At 50.0% G+C, this 13,232-nt stretch overlaps 4 protein-coding genes and 1 non-coding gene across 5 annotated transcripts; 2 read left to right on the plus strand and 3 right to left on the minus strand.

The window, feature by feature from the left end:
• Positions 1 to 107: 107 nt before the first annotated feature.
• On the plus strand, positions 108 to 2,129 carry MGYG_02039 (C6 zinc finger domain-containing protein; the record flags this gene model as incomplete). Its single annotated transcript, XM_003174462.1, has 5 exons — positions 108 to 274; positions 338 to 842; positions 907 to 1,277; positions 1,333 to 1,608; positions 1,664 to 2,129. 5 exons carry the CDS (start codon positions 108 to 110, stop codon positions 2,127 to 2,129), a joined length of 1,785 nt encoding a protein of 594 aa, XP_003174510.1.
• A 210-nt stretch (positions 2,130 to 2,339) lies between these two features.
• Positions 2,340 to 6,301, minus strand: MGYG_02040 (LipA and NB-ARC domain-containing protein; the record flags this gene model as incomplete). Its single annotated transcript, XM_003174463.1, has 8 exons — positions 2,340 to 3,789; positions 3,853 to 4,906; positions 4,961 to 5,333; positions 5,388 to 5,614; positions 5,678 to 5,747; positions 5,818 to 5,880; positions 5,930 to 6,158; positions 6,219 to 6,301. 8 exons carry the CDS (start codon positions 6,299 to 6,301, stop codon positions 2,340 to 2,342), a joined length of 3,549 nt encoding a protein of 1,182 aa, XP_003174511.1.
• A 929-nt stretch (positions 6,302 to 7,230) lies between these two features.
• Positions 7,231 to 9,034, plus strand: MGYG_02041 (folylpolyglutamate synthase; the record flags this gene model as incomplete). Its single annotated transcript, XM_003174464.1, has 5 exons — positions 7,231 to 7,263; positions 7,340 to 7,471; positions 7,567 to 8,462; positions 8,557 to 8,720; positions 8,784 to 9,034. 5 exons carry the CDS (start codon positions 7,231 to 7,233, stop codon positions 9,032 to 9,034), a joined length of 1,476 nt encoding a protein of 491 aa, XP_003174512.1.
• A 737-nt stretch (positions 9,035 to 9,771) lies between these two features.
• MGYG_10005 lies at positions 9,772 to 9,887 on the minus strand. Its single transcript, XR_001951125.1, has one exon. It is a non-coding gene; the product is annotated as a 5S ribosomal RNA (ribosomal RNA).
• A 156-nt stretch (positions 9,888 to 10,043) lies between these two features.
• Positions 10,044 to 11,822, minus strand: MGYG_02042 (3-oxosteroid 1-dehydrogenase; the record flags this gene model as incomplete). Its single annotated transcript, XM_003174465.1, has 1 exon — positions 10,044 to 11,822. One exon carries the CDS (start codon positions 11,820 to 11,822, stop codon positions 10,044 to 10,046), a length of 1,779 nt encoding a protein of 592 aa, XP_003174513.1.
• Between the last annotated feature and the right edge of the window lie 1,410 nt (positions 11,823 to 13,232).

The following is a 13,232-nucleotide window of genomic DNA, read 5'->3' on the forward strand; positions in this document are numbered from 1 at the left end:
AGTCTCCCGCCTTCTCCCCGACCTCCCCGGCCAACCCCATACCCCGGACTCTTGAGCCACAGCTAATCATCGGATATCAGGGAGCAGAGCAGAAGAGAAAGCGAGTGATGAGCGAGAGAGACGAGAGAGGCAGAGACGAGCAGAGGAAGAAGCGCAAGAGAGCGACAACGGCCTGCCTTGCGTGTCGCGCGCGCAAGACAAAGTGCGACAACCGCCGGCCCTGCAGCTTCTGCGCGGCCAACGGCGTCGCCTGCGCCTACACAGAAACCTCTCCGTGAGTTGAGCTAGCTATCTCTATATCTTATATCTTCTTTCTTACTGACAGAGTTGCTTCCAGGACGGTAGAGCCGTCGCATAGTGATCTGCTGGAGCGCATCAACCACGCCGTCGCGCTGCTCGAGGCGCTTCCCCAGGCCTCCCCTTCTCACCACAACATCAAACCAGCGTCAGCGTCGGTACATATAGAGGCGGGTGTGGATAGAAGCGACTTCACGGCCGATGGCTTCGGGCAGCTGGAGATTCCAGAGGCGGCGGCGGCTTTGATTGCATGCGAGTCGTCGCTGTCGTGGAGCTGCTTCAGCGGTCTTCCCGCGGTGCAAGCTGTGAGCTCGTTTCTACTACAGTCCGACGCTGGCTTCGACTCAGACGGCATAGGCACAGGCATAGGGATAGGCATAGGCATAGGGAGAGGGATAGACGAGGTGGATGCGGTGCCTCTGTGCCAGCGCTTCCTCGACTCCTTTTACCAGCGGAATCCCGTCCTCGACCCCGTTGAGCTACTGGCAGACGCCCGCCGCATATCAGAGCATGGCTTTGGCTGGGACGGCCGGACATGTCTCGTAGTAAGGATCCATTGCCAATTGATACCCTCTACAGCTAGTTATAGCAGCTAATGATAGTTACTAGTTGCTGGCGTGCGCTCTCGGCTCGCTGCCTCATGCCAACCATGTCCCCTACAGCAAGAGGGCATCAGTGTCAGCGTCCTCCCCAGTGCCGTCCTCCCGCACCGTCTCGGACGCCTATTACGCTGCAGCCAGGAAGCGACTAGGTACGCTGGACCCTTCAGTCCTCGCCGTCAAGTGCTATTGTTATGCGGGCATCTACGAGAAGTCCATCTTCCAGCCCCTGCGCGCCTGGCCCCTTTTCCAGCACGCCTGCGCTCAATACCAGGCCTATCTCTGGCGGAAGGCCAACTTCCCTCCTCGTCCGACCGTAGAGCAGAACACGACCAGCTACACAGAGCAGCGTCTCTACTGGTTCTGCGTCAAAACCGAGTGGTACACTCTCTACTCCTTTTTTTTTTTCAATTACTATCATACTAACAACTCATAGTGAGCTTCGGGCAGAGCTGCGTCTGCCCCGTGGCAGCATCATCGAGTTCAAATATCCCGGCTCCTTCTCTGGCCTATCCATGCCTCCCCCTACCGGTGCATCTGGGCCCGCAGAAGAGAGCAGCTGGTTCTACTACCTGGCCGAGATCTCGCTGCGGCGCATCATGAACAGCGTCCTCGAGGCCTTTTACTGCCGGCAAGAGTCCTGGTGGTCCACGCACAACTTCGCCCTCCTCCTCTCCCAGTTCACCTCCTTTTCAGACCAGCTTGATCTGTGGTAAATACCCTTGTCGCTTTCACTGTCGTCTTCCTGCATTGTCTAACGTAGACAGGCGCCAACATATTCCCCTTCCGCTACAGTTCGACGACCTCGAAACCCCAGACAGCGAATTCGCTCTCCTACTCAAGGGCCGCTATTTCACATGCCTCGAATGGACGCAACGCCCATTCCTTCATTACGTCTTGCACCACACCCCCGACGACCCTTACTACCCGCAGGCAGTGCCCATTGCCCAGAGAAGCCTACAGTCGTGCTCCAACCTCATCGTTGCATGCTCCTACAACCACCGTCACGGCGCCACTTGGTCTGTAGTCAGACGTGCCCTGACATGCGCTATTTTGCTCCTAGCAGCCGCTAGAGGTCGCTTCTACGCTCCCTCGGTCGATTGGGAGGCCGGCATTAGAACTACGGTACAGTATATAGCTAAATGGGAGCGGGAAGCGGTGGACCTGCAGTGGGCCAACCGTGTACTGCAAGATATCTTGCATGACACCCTCAAACGGCAGTCATCTATATAAATAATAAGTATCCGGTACTTTTTACCAGACGAAAAATAGCAAGAAGAATATACAAAAAAGCAAGATCATCAACATACGGCAGAATAATGAATGAAATAGTCCGACATTAATATTTTCGGCTACCTAATATTATAAATCTAAAAATTATATATACCAACCACTTCTCCGTATGTATTTCCTTGATGCCCATAACAAAAGTGCCGACGTTATTCATTTTCCTCTATAAGCATTCCATAGTCTCTTACTGAAAGACCGAGTTAGGCCCTTTGGATTTTCTTGCACGTCACCCTGCTTACTGCACAGTTTCACAGCATGGATCTCCTTTTCCACACACCCCTTTTCGACATCCATTTTCTTTTTAACTTCATGGGACACTTTTTCATCCATATGCTCTTCATAGAGGGTATCTTCCTCCACCTCAGATTTCGAAGCAATGACCTCAAGTTCTCCAGGTGTACCATGGATGATAGGATCAGGGCCGTCCTTTCCCAGCGGACAGACAACATAATCATACCAGTAAGACCCAAGGCCAACAATCCAGTATTTTCTATCATCGGCAGCAAGACTTGCTTTTGCACGGCGGAGCGTCTTTTCACTTTCGTCGATTTTCTTCATGCGGAACTGTATTTGGGCTATCGAGTGTAGAATAAGCCCATGATTGAAACTTTTTACCCACCCAGCACTTTCAACAAGTTCCAATGCACGGTGCCAACGGTCAATGGCATCGCTCCAACGGCATTGAAGATGGGATACTCTCGCAAGCCCTGTCCATACGAGAAAGCTGTTGGTTCTGGCGCTGACAGTCATCTTTTCAGAAGGTTTGCAAAGTGATACCAGCTTCAACAGACATCCTTCAGCCTTTTGAAACAAGCCACGCCGGATGAAGCTTTCCGCCATAGCCAGCTGTATCCTTACTCCCCCACTGATACTCTCCCACCCGCGCATGTAGATTATCTCAAGTTGTTTCTTCAAGACAGCTTCTGCCTTCTCCGGATGCCCCAATTCGCAGTACAAGTCTGACAGATTGGCAAATAAGGCCATGTGCCAACCTTCGCTTTCGTTGCAATGCCGATCAGTAACATCCAGAAACATTTCTTCGAAATATGGCAGTGCCCCCTCAAAATTCCCTTGGTTTTTGAGAATCCTCCCCAGGTTTATATTACGGCTTTTTAGGACGGCGATTTCCATTGATGAAGGATTTTTCGGGTTCAGAGGATTCCAAGCTTCAAGTGCTTCTTGTGCATGCACGCATCCATTTTGAAGGATCGAATTTTCAGCATAGGAGGAGATGATTCGTCCTAGATGGGCATTCCACCGTGGGTTAGAGGCCACTTGGAAGTTTTGTGTTTTCAGATTATTGACTTGCTGCTCCAGTGCTGCACTAGAGCCCGCCAGGTCGCCCTCAAAGCGCAGTATTTTGCTCTCTCGATGGGCAACCCACGTCTGTAAGTAGTGTTCTTCGCTGCCATGTAGAAGATCCCTGACTTTACCCAGGCTTTCGCGTCTCCATAAAGCAGAGTTATATTTTGAAGCGGAGAGTAGCAACGTGCAAAATGAATTCTTGAGTATTGGGTATAATTCCGACTTGGGCTCAACGTTGTCAAACTCTTGAAGGACGTTGTGAACGTGTTCAAGTATTTCCCGTCCAGTGTCTCCGGAACTATCATCAGCGGATGGTTAGCATTTTGCTACAGGGAATGTGGTTCAGAATGTGACAACTTACAACTCAGTGATATACTCCCCATAAGGGAATGCTTGAGCAACTAGCAGAATCGCCTGCGTCCGCCATTTTTGCTGTACATCGAGGGACACCCGGTGAGTAGCGCAGTGCTGAACCAAAGGATGGACCGAGATAGCTCTTCCTCCTCGGCTACTCATAGTTAGTTGTATGAGAGAAAAGGCCAGCAGATTCTCAATTGCTTCGTCAAACTTCATCTCGTCGGTAATAAGGTCGATAAGCTCAGGATCGAGGCCTGCGTCTTCCGGACGAAGATCTACGACTTCGCCATCCTCACCCCATATTTTCTTAGTCAAACAGCCGCTCCGCAGCATAGATTCCGGGATATTAGAGGCTTGTAGAAAGGAAAACAACAGCAGCAGATGGGAGGCAGCCGGAGAGTCTTTTTCTAGCTGGCGGAAGTTAAGCTCCCAGACCGTTGCAACCGTCTTTTCGTGGTCTCCTATGCCCGGGCTTATTTTGAGGACTTCGTAATGTTTATTCTTAAAAAGCCGGTGATAATCCTTCAACGATTTTTGGCGTCTCCGGATAAAAGCACCAGCCTGGTCAACAGCCAAGGGAAGGTATCCTAGTAGCCGGACAATTATACTAGCTTCTTTGCCATCATCTTCAGTTGGGTTATTAATGGCAGCTTTTCCAAAAAGTACTTGGATGGCTGCGTTTTCTTCAAGCCCTGAGATTATCTGTCCTGCAGGGCAAATGGCCCCAAGAGTAGCCTGGTCTCGGCTAGTGAGTATGATGTGGCCCCAGGATGCATTTGGGAAGTAGTCTGTGATTTTAACAGACCCCAAGTTATCTATTCCATCAAATATTAAAAGCCAATGACGATTTGTTTGCCTGGAGAACCATCGCTTGATATAGTCCACTTTGTTGGGTTCTTTGGCCGAAGCATTACCAAGTGGAAGCATGTCATAAATTCGGTGGAAATCTGTAACCAGCGTCGTCTGTGAGGAAGCATTAAAAAAAGCGACTCCAGACTTGTACCTTGAACGATTTCTAAATGCATATTCTACAGCCGTTTGGCTCTTCCCTGCACCCCCTATTGAACGTTAGTAATTTAATCCAAAGGTCTCTTGTAGGTATGGGAGCATACCTAAGCCAGATATTGCGTAAATTCGCGGCTTATTGCAGTTAGATTGTCCAAAGTATGATTCCATCTCGCTCAGCAGATCTTGTCGTCCCTGAAAAGTAATGCAACGGGCGAACGGTACTTCAAAGATCGGTTCCTGGTTTTCTGTTGTCCCTATCCTGGGAGTTATTGTGCCCTTTGGCTTTAAGGGGGAGCATAATATTGGTGTCTTTTTTTGTCCCTTGATATCCTCGTAGAATTGAATCAGGCGTGAAACAACCGGACGAAAGTTGCGGTCATCAGCCGATGAAAACCGGCATATATTTCTATGATCAGCATATAAATTGATGTTGACTTCTCCGGGAACTAAAAGCCTAGCCGATCGTCTTTTGATAATCTACGGCCGTCATTAGTACCGCGAATGATCAAGACAAAGATATATCAACCATACATGCGTGTTGAAAAGCCCTATGGATGTGGAATATATCTCATAAAACGATACAATGTGTAGCTTCGGCACTCGTTGGAGAAAATCTTCTCTAATTTCAAGAAGAGTATTCGAATCGACGCGAAGTATATCCAGCAAATTTTGGGCTGGATTGAGAGGGGATATCATTGTTGCGAATTTGGCGATTGCTCTGCCTGTTGTCGCAAGATCACTTCCATCATTCGGAGTAGCTATTTCACTTCAGCGCTACTTCTTTCAAAAAGATGTAACCAAGTCTCAAAATATACACGTACCTAAGAAGAGGATGCCGTATGTCGAATCCTGGATTTTGGTTCGAGCATCAACAGTTCTGATAGAAAGCGCCTATTACTTGCTGGGTTAGCAGACAGAATACCAGAGTTGCAGTAGTCTAGAAAAATAAAAAATTTAATACCTTTTTCACAATAATACCCCCTAGGCTGTGACAGACGAATACCACCGGCCTAGTTGATGGCACCTCAAACAGGTTTGTTAGCCACTACTGGACGATGTAAGTGATATCAGACCATACTTACATTGACTCTTAAATCAACAATATCAGCAAGTAAAGTCTCGCAAATACATCTCAGGTCCTGATCTGCGGTGAAGTTGTTGAACTTAGAATTATAACCAAACGTCATAATTCGGGCATTTGGTAGGCTTGCAGGCAGCAAATCTTTGAGCCACATCACTCCGGTGTCCTTGTGTTTCCAGGACATAAATGCATCTCCATTGAGCCCATGGACGGCCACCAGACTGAACAGACAGTTAGCTGTGCAGCACAAAAGGAAAGTGGTAGAATGGAGGATGACTTACTCTAAGACAACATCCTCAGCCTTCTCGGGGGAGTGTAGCACCGTCAATCCATATGAATCCGTCAGTCCTTTGTTGGTCAGCATCCTGACTGCTATAGCTAGCTAGTTATTGATTGAAAACGCAGTTAAAGTACGATCAGATCTGATCATAACAGTCCCCTTCCAGGTAGGTGGATGCTGGACTTTGCTGTGAATTAAAATGTGTTTGGGAACACGTCCTGATAAACCCAGAACGACCACGGTTGTTATATAGCTCCATGGTAGTTAGAGGATAAAAATAGGCTGGCGCCTCAGTGAAAACGGCTTCACGTATTCTGAGTGGGCAGGAGGACCTAGAATGCATGCTGTTGCGGGAAGTCGACACATCAACGCTGGCTGCAGAATCCTTGCCAGAGGCCATGAATTAAGCCACCGACCCTAGCCCCCAAGTTGGCTGAACGACTTCTATTGGCTCCGCGCCCATATTTTTGCTAAGCGCCCACGAACACTCCTGCAGCTGCAGGTGTCTCAAGTGACTAACTAGCTTGTACTCCGTAACTCAGGCACATCCAGCAATCGCCAAGGGGGTTAACTTGGTAGTTAACTCCTGAGCGAGCCAAACCGTTGCTGAAGAGGTTACAATTGGCAGTGTTTTCTTTTATCTGGCTTCCGGTAGATGCAGGCCAGTTTTCAACTCCACCTTTAACACCCGCGTTAGAGCTGGCTGGTTGTTAATAATTCTTCGCTTTGAGGTGTGAACCAGCTTGTTAACTAACTAATGATTTGATTCGTTTGTCGGCGGCATATCACTTCCGTGGTTAGATTAAGATGCAAGGATTAAGGATTGCACCGATAGCAGGAGGGGAGCACACATCATGTGAGTCAGCCCGGCGGCTAGGAAGTCGACGAAATATATATCGTGGATGCCAGTTGAGCCAGCAACAGCTTTTTGACATTCAGTGATGGTCTTTCGACTATCTAACACCTGGCTTCGAAGATATATTCATTCAATCGGCGGTGGCTGGGTCAGAGCAATGGAGGGAACTGTAGAAAACCCGACTTATCATGTACGCAGGCCACTTTCTCATCCAAACCCGAACCATTAACTATCCAGGGTTCAGCTCATGAATCGTGCCTAAGTAGGATGCCGTTCAAAGGCTGAACTCGACGCAAACGGGATTTAAAAAATTGGAAGAGAGAAGGCAATTAGCGCAGAAGCTGGGTGATTCTGATGTTGAACAAATGCGCCAATGGCTCCGGCGTGTAGGCCACTCGGTAATAATATCAATATCATCATCGGGCTCAGTCTGATTCCGTCGATGGTCGTCGGGCTGTAGTTAACTGGTTAGTTATGCTGATTCTGTATCCAGACGAAAGATCTCAACCGCCTCAATATCGTTCATGTGGCCGGGACCAAGGGAAAGGGGTCAACCTGTGCTTTTGTCAACTCCATCCTCGAGCAGTACCGTGCAACAACAGGGGCCCCAGAAAAGATTGGAATGTACACGTCTCCCCATCTTGTGGCCGTACGTGAGAGAATACAGATCAACTCCAAGCCAATATCTGAGAAGCTCTTCACCAAGTACTTCTTCGAGGTATGGAATGCTCTAGAGTCGTCAGCGGTGAAGGAGGGCCTCGACCCAGCAATCAAGCCGTCTTACTTCCGGTTCATGACTCTGATGTCTTTCCACCTTTTCCTGAGAGAAGAGGTGACCGTTGCCATCTATGAGGTTGGAGTTGGTGGTGAGCTGGACTCAACCAATATTATAGAGCAGCCTGGCGTCGCTGGAATAACTTCTCTTGGGATTGACCATGTCGTTGCACTTGGCGATACCATTGACAAGATTGCCTGGCACAAAGCAGGAATCATGAAGACCGGAAGTCCGGCTTTTACTGTGACCCAGGTCCCTGACGCCATGGCTGTACTTAAGAATAGGGCGCTGGAAAAGGAGGTTACCCTAGGCCTTGTTGATATAATACCTGCGCTTCGGCAGGTTAATATCAAGCCAGCTGAAGAGTTCCAGCTGAAAAACGCGTCCCTTGCAGTGATTCTGTCGTCTGAGATACTCCAGAAACTCAATATTGCGCCAGGTATTGATCTGGAGAACCTCCCAGTCCAGGTTGTCCAGGGTCTTGAGAGAACCGTATGGCGCGGACGATGCCAGCTCATACACAGAAATGGACAGCAGTGGCATCTCGACGGCGCGCATACTCATGAGAGTCTCGAGGTTGCCAGCTCCTGGTTTGGCCGTCTTTGCCAGAACACGTCAGTTCCTTTGCTCTTCCTGACCTTTCTTGCTGTCTTGCTGTCGGTTTTTTGACATCATATTTCGCCGTCGCTGACCATCCAGATAATGTAGAACCCAGCCGCGAATCCTCATCTTCAACCAGCAGTCTCATCTCCGGGATGTTGACGGGCTCCTTAACACCGTGCATGATGTTGTATACAACCAGATGGGCTTGAATTTTCAGCATGTCTTGTTCTGCACAAACATCACATACAAAGATAACGAATATAAAGTTGGTAGGTATTTGCCTGAGGTCCATTCACGCCTGCTGCAGCGCTAACCACCAGCTATCCTTGCAGATTTTGTCGATAAGAACGTTGATCCGCAGCATCTCAAGAGCCTCGTCTTTCAGAAGAAGATGGCGGACTACTGGCGCAAGCTTGATGCGGATTCTCAGGTCGCCGTGCTGCCATCTCTTCAGGAGGCTGTCGAGATGGTCGACCAGATCGACGGCGGCACAAAGGAGGCAAAGGTCCTCGTATGCGGGAGCTTCCGTCTGGTTGGCGGGATGCTCTCACTAATAGACCAGGAAAGCTCCGATGTGCGATAGCTAGTTAAACAGGCAGACAGTTAACCGGTGCAATTTTGGCTTGGGGATGCATTCTCTCCGGGTGCGTATATGTGATATGTCTCAACGGTTTCATAGTCATATAGATCAAACGGCTTGACTGAATAGTGAATGACCACTCGGCTTCAACGCCTACAGTTTAATGAGCCCTCCAAAACTATGCCGGTGATAAAGGACTGAGGCACTTAAAAGTATCATATAATATAAATACGGTTATACTTACATCTAGTTTTATTTATATGGGCATAGTAGCAAGCTAGTTATAGCACTTTTTTACTACTGTTAGATCAGGATCCAATAATAATGACAGCTGAACCTCAAATCCCAGTATCGCCAGGAGGGAAATACAAGTCTTAGTGTCCGTCTATCACAGTACATGCCTAAAATAAAAAGAAAACAGAGCGATTAAAATTACCTGCCCAACTACAAACGGCAGTCATCTATGTAAATAATAAGTATCCAGTACTTTTTACCAGACAAAAATAGCAAAAAAGAATAAAAAAAAACGGGTGGTCAAAAACATGCGGACTGTCAGGATTCGCCGGTGGTCACCCACCCAACGGAGAATAGCCCTTTGCGCGTTTGAGGTGACGAGCAAGCATATTTATGAGTGACAGAGGCGGAGATGGGTTCATAAGGGTATTATAGAGAAGCAGCAAGGTAAATCCCACTAAATGGGCAACAAAATAGCAAAAGAAGGGTGAGTAAAAATCAAAAAATACATACGACAGTCGGGATTCGCTGGTGGTCACCCACCCAACTACTAACCGACCGGCAAGTGGCTTAAGTACAGCTGAGCGGACGGGAAGCTCTGTTTTCCACTTCCTGTGGTCGTATGTGCTAGACTCTTAATTGACAGTGTTGATATAGGGGCGGTGTAAGGGAGATATCAAGTTGATAGGGTAGTGTGTCCAGATAGGGGGTTGGAACCATCTCCAAATATCTATCTAGTGGGTTATATCTAAATGTATCCAAGAACAACTAACAGACCTCATTGACCCGCCATATGATCCGCTGCAATAAAAGAAAAGGTCATGGCAGGCGAAATGGTAGCGCCAGCGCCAGAATAAGTCCTGCCCATCACACTTGCACTGCTATTACCCGCAGCATACAGCCGTTCAATCGGCTTCCCGTCACTCTCCCTGATCACCCGCGCAAATTCGTCGGTTAGTAAACCCCCCTTGGTGCCCAAGTCTCCTGGAACAATCCGAACAGCGTAGAACGGCGGCTTCTCGATCGGCCCCAGGTTCGGGTTGGGTCCTATCAGGGGGTCTCCAAAGTAATTATCAAACGCAGAGACACCGCGGTTAAAGTCCTCGTCGACTCCGGCCCTGGCCATCCGGTTGAATCGAGAGAGCGTCTTCTCGAGACCCGCAGCATCAACGCCAATCTGCCTTGCTAGGTCTTGGATGGTATCGGACTTGAATAAATATCCTTCCTTGAGCCCCTTCTTTGGATCAGGTCGCATAGGGAACAGGTTACCAATGCTGTATCGTTTGCGGAACGAGTGGTCAACTATCAGCCAGGCTGGGATGGCGTTCACCTTTTGGTGTCGTTCGTACTGATGGTGGCCAGCATCCGTATACGGTTCAGCTTCGTTCATGAACCTCGACCCGGAGGAATCAACAATGATACTGAACGGACGAGCTCGCTCGGTCAGGGCAAAGATGGGCGTCCCGAGGGCCGGACAGAGGACAGTCGGTCCCCACCAGGCATCGTCCAGCAGTGCCGTAGCTGCTCCGACCTTCATGGCAGCGGTGATAGCGTCCCCTGTGTCTCCGGGGGGGGCACTTGTCCATTCAACACTGGCCGGCGAAGGACCATATTTCTCCCTGAGTTGCTTGTTGTGAGCGAAACCCCCCGCGGCAAGAAGGACTCCACGAGAGGCCCGGATGGTCTTCTGCCGGCCATCGTGGTTGACCGTGGCTCCAACGACCGTCGAACCGTCCATGATCAAGTCAACCAGCGCTGTCTTAGGCTGTATCGTTGTTCCGGCCTGTTTGTGCAGGTACAGCAGCTGGGATACCAGTGCCTGGCCCATCGCCGAGGGAGCCTGGCCAAACAGAGTGAGCAGTCCCTGACGCAGGACGATCTTAAGCAGAGCGTTGAAGTCCGTCCACGAAGCCCCTGATTTGAGAGCTCTGTTGGTCTCCGTCACATATGCAGCAATAGGGGGACCAGGACGCTTTCGAACCAAACTCCTCCAGGACCCCAGCTTCTTCATATCAAAGATCATCGGTTCTAGCGTCCGTCCAAACATTGAGCTGCCCGGTGTCTCAGGGAAGTAATCGGGACATCCCCCTGTTCCCAGGCGCCATTGGAATCCGGCCTTCTCCAGGAACTGAACCAGTCGAGGCCCATTGTCGAGAAAAGCAACCTTGCGCTCTCGAGACGACACAGGGCCGACATCTCCAATGGTTGCTTCGAGGTATTGGAGAGCCTCTTCCTTGCTGTCCTTTACACCAGCGGCTTCAGATAGATGGCTGTTTGGAATCCACATGGCACCACCAGAGTACGCGGATGTCCCTCCCAGCGCTTCCTCCTTCTCGACCACCAGCGTCCGAAGGCCGTGGGACTGCGCTCTCAGGGCAGCAGTTAAGCCTCCCGCACCGCTCCCTATAACTAGAACATCTGTCTCTTCGTCAAATGCCGCTGGTGCACTGGCTGTAACGGCAGTACGTCTGCCGCGTAGAACCACACTGTGCGACGATAAACGACCACAAAGCCGAGCAGCCTTCCGGGGGCTTCTGTATGCGAATCGACTGATCATGGCTGCATCCTTATCCTATCTATCTCAAGAAACCAGGCGAAACGCCCTGCGCAGGCTGGCCGGGGACATCTTCACTGATATAGTCGTGCATCGAACAACCAGACACTGGCATCGCATGCCCCCCCTCTCCCCAACGGAGCTATCCCGAGTATAGTTATCCCTCGAACGCACCTTGGCTAGTGGAGTCGAGTCAGTCTAGAGTCAGGGCCTCAATTGCAGCGACAGGGGAGCTTTCTCCCGTGCTGGTGTGGCGCTAGAATGTCTGCTGCTGCTGCGTTGAGACTGGGATCCACCCTCCAGGGATACGAGATCACCAGCGATGCAGATAATATGGAGGATCAGACTATCCGTCGGGCGAAGTTTGTCGGGTAGTTATCCAGCCGCCAGCCAAAAGAGGCGTTTCGATGTCTCCATCAAGCTGGATGATGGACGGTGAGAATCGTCATGGAGACGACAAACGGCAGTCGTAGTTACACCAGATGCTGATTCGGATAACCGCCCCATGATTATCGAATCCTGCACATCCCAGAATGGTATCTCTTGCTGCAGGTTGCCGTCATTTAAAAGTAACATTAAAGCATCGTGCTGGTCGTATAGCTCTTACAGTTCTCGGTTAACTGCTTTCGAACAGAACACCAGCATAAATTGGTGACAGACTCCCTGACGCATCTCCCCCGAAGCGTATATGTGCAGCTATATGCAGTCCTCCCTTGAGTGGAGGCATTTCGCTCCATTGCCCTGGTCTTCTCGAGCAGACTCCCGTCCTCTGGCCCAGCGTCCACAGGGGTGTGTGCAAGCTGCGGAGAGTCCATGGAAACCCACCATAACGTTTGAAGGATGCGACGTGTTTAATACATCCCTCTACTATTGGCATTTTATCCCCAGATTCATCGAGCTGGTTCGTTCTTCACGGCGTTCTCCGTCGTTACTCAGGGGCAGCCAGTAACTGATTGTTAGTTAACTGGCAGGAGATCCAACATCGTCCAGCACTGTGCATCATCCTTCTTCAAATCCTTCATCAAACCAGCAGCTTCCGAGATAACTAGTGCCCAGGCATGTGTTCCCTCTCGTACCCCGTAGTTATAGTTAACCAAGATCTGCACCTTCGTTTGAAGAGCCGTTGTGGCTGCTGCGCCTGGTGAACTGCTGGACTGAGCCGCAAGCTGGAATCCTCACCATCACGCACACTCCTTCTCCGAGCTAGAGGCGGGAACGGGATCTGATAGGGCCTGAATAGACGAGATTCGGCTGGCTGGTTCAATGGGCGAGACCGTCGACGTTCTTCGATTCAGGGGCCAAAGGCCGGCAGCCTTTTCTTCACCTTGACAGGCGCATCGCTCCAAGCAGATTCAGCCTGTAGGTACATAACTAACCTTGGGCTCTTCTGTGATGGCTTCGGCTGGCGCCTCT

The sequence above is a fragment of the Nannizzia gypsea genome, genomic scaffold (assembly GCF_000150975.2).
Source record: "Nannizzia gypsea CBS 118893 supercont1.2 genomic scaffold, whole genome shotgun sequence".
Taxonomy (NCBI): domain Eukaryota; kingdom Fungi; phylum Ascomycota; class Eurotiomycetes; order Onygenales; family Arthrodermataceae; genus Nannizzia; species Nannizzia gypsea.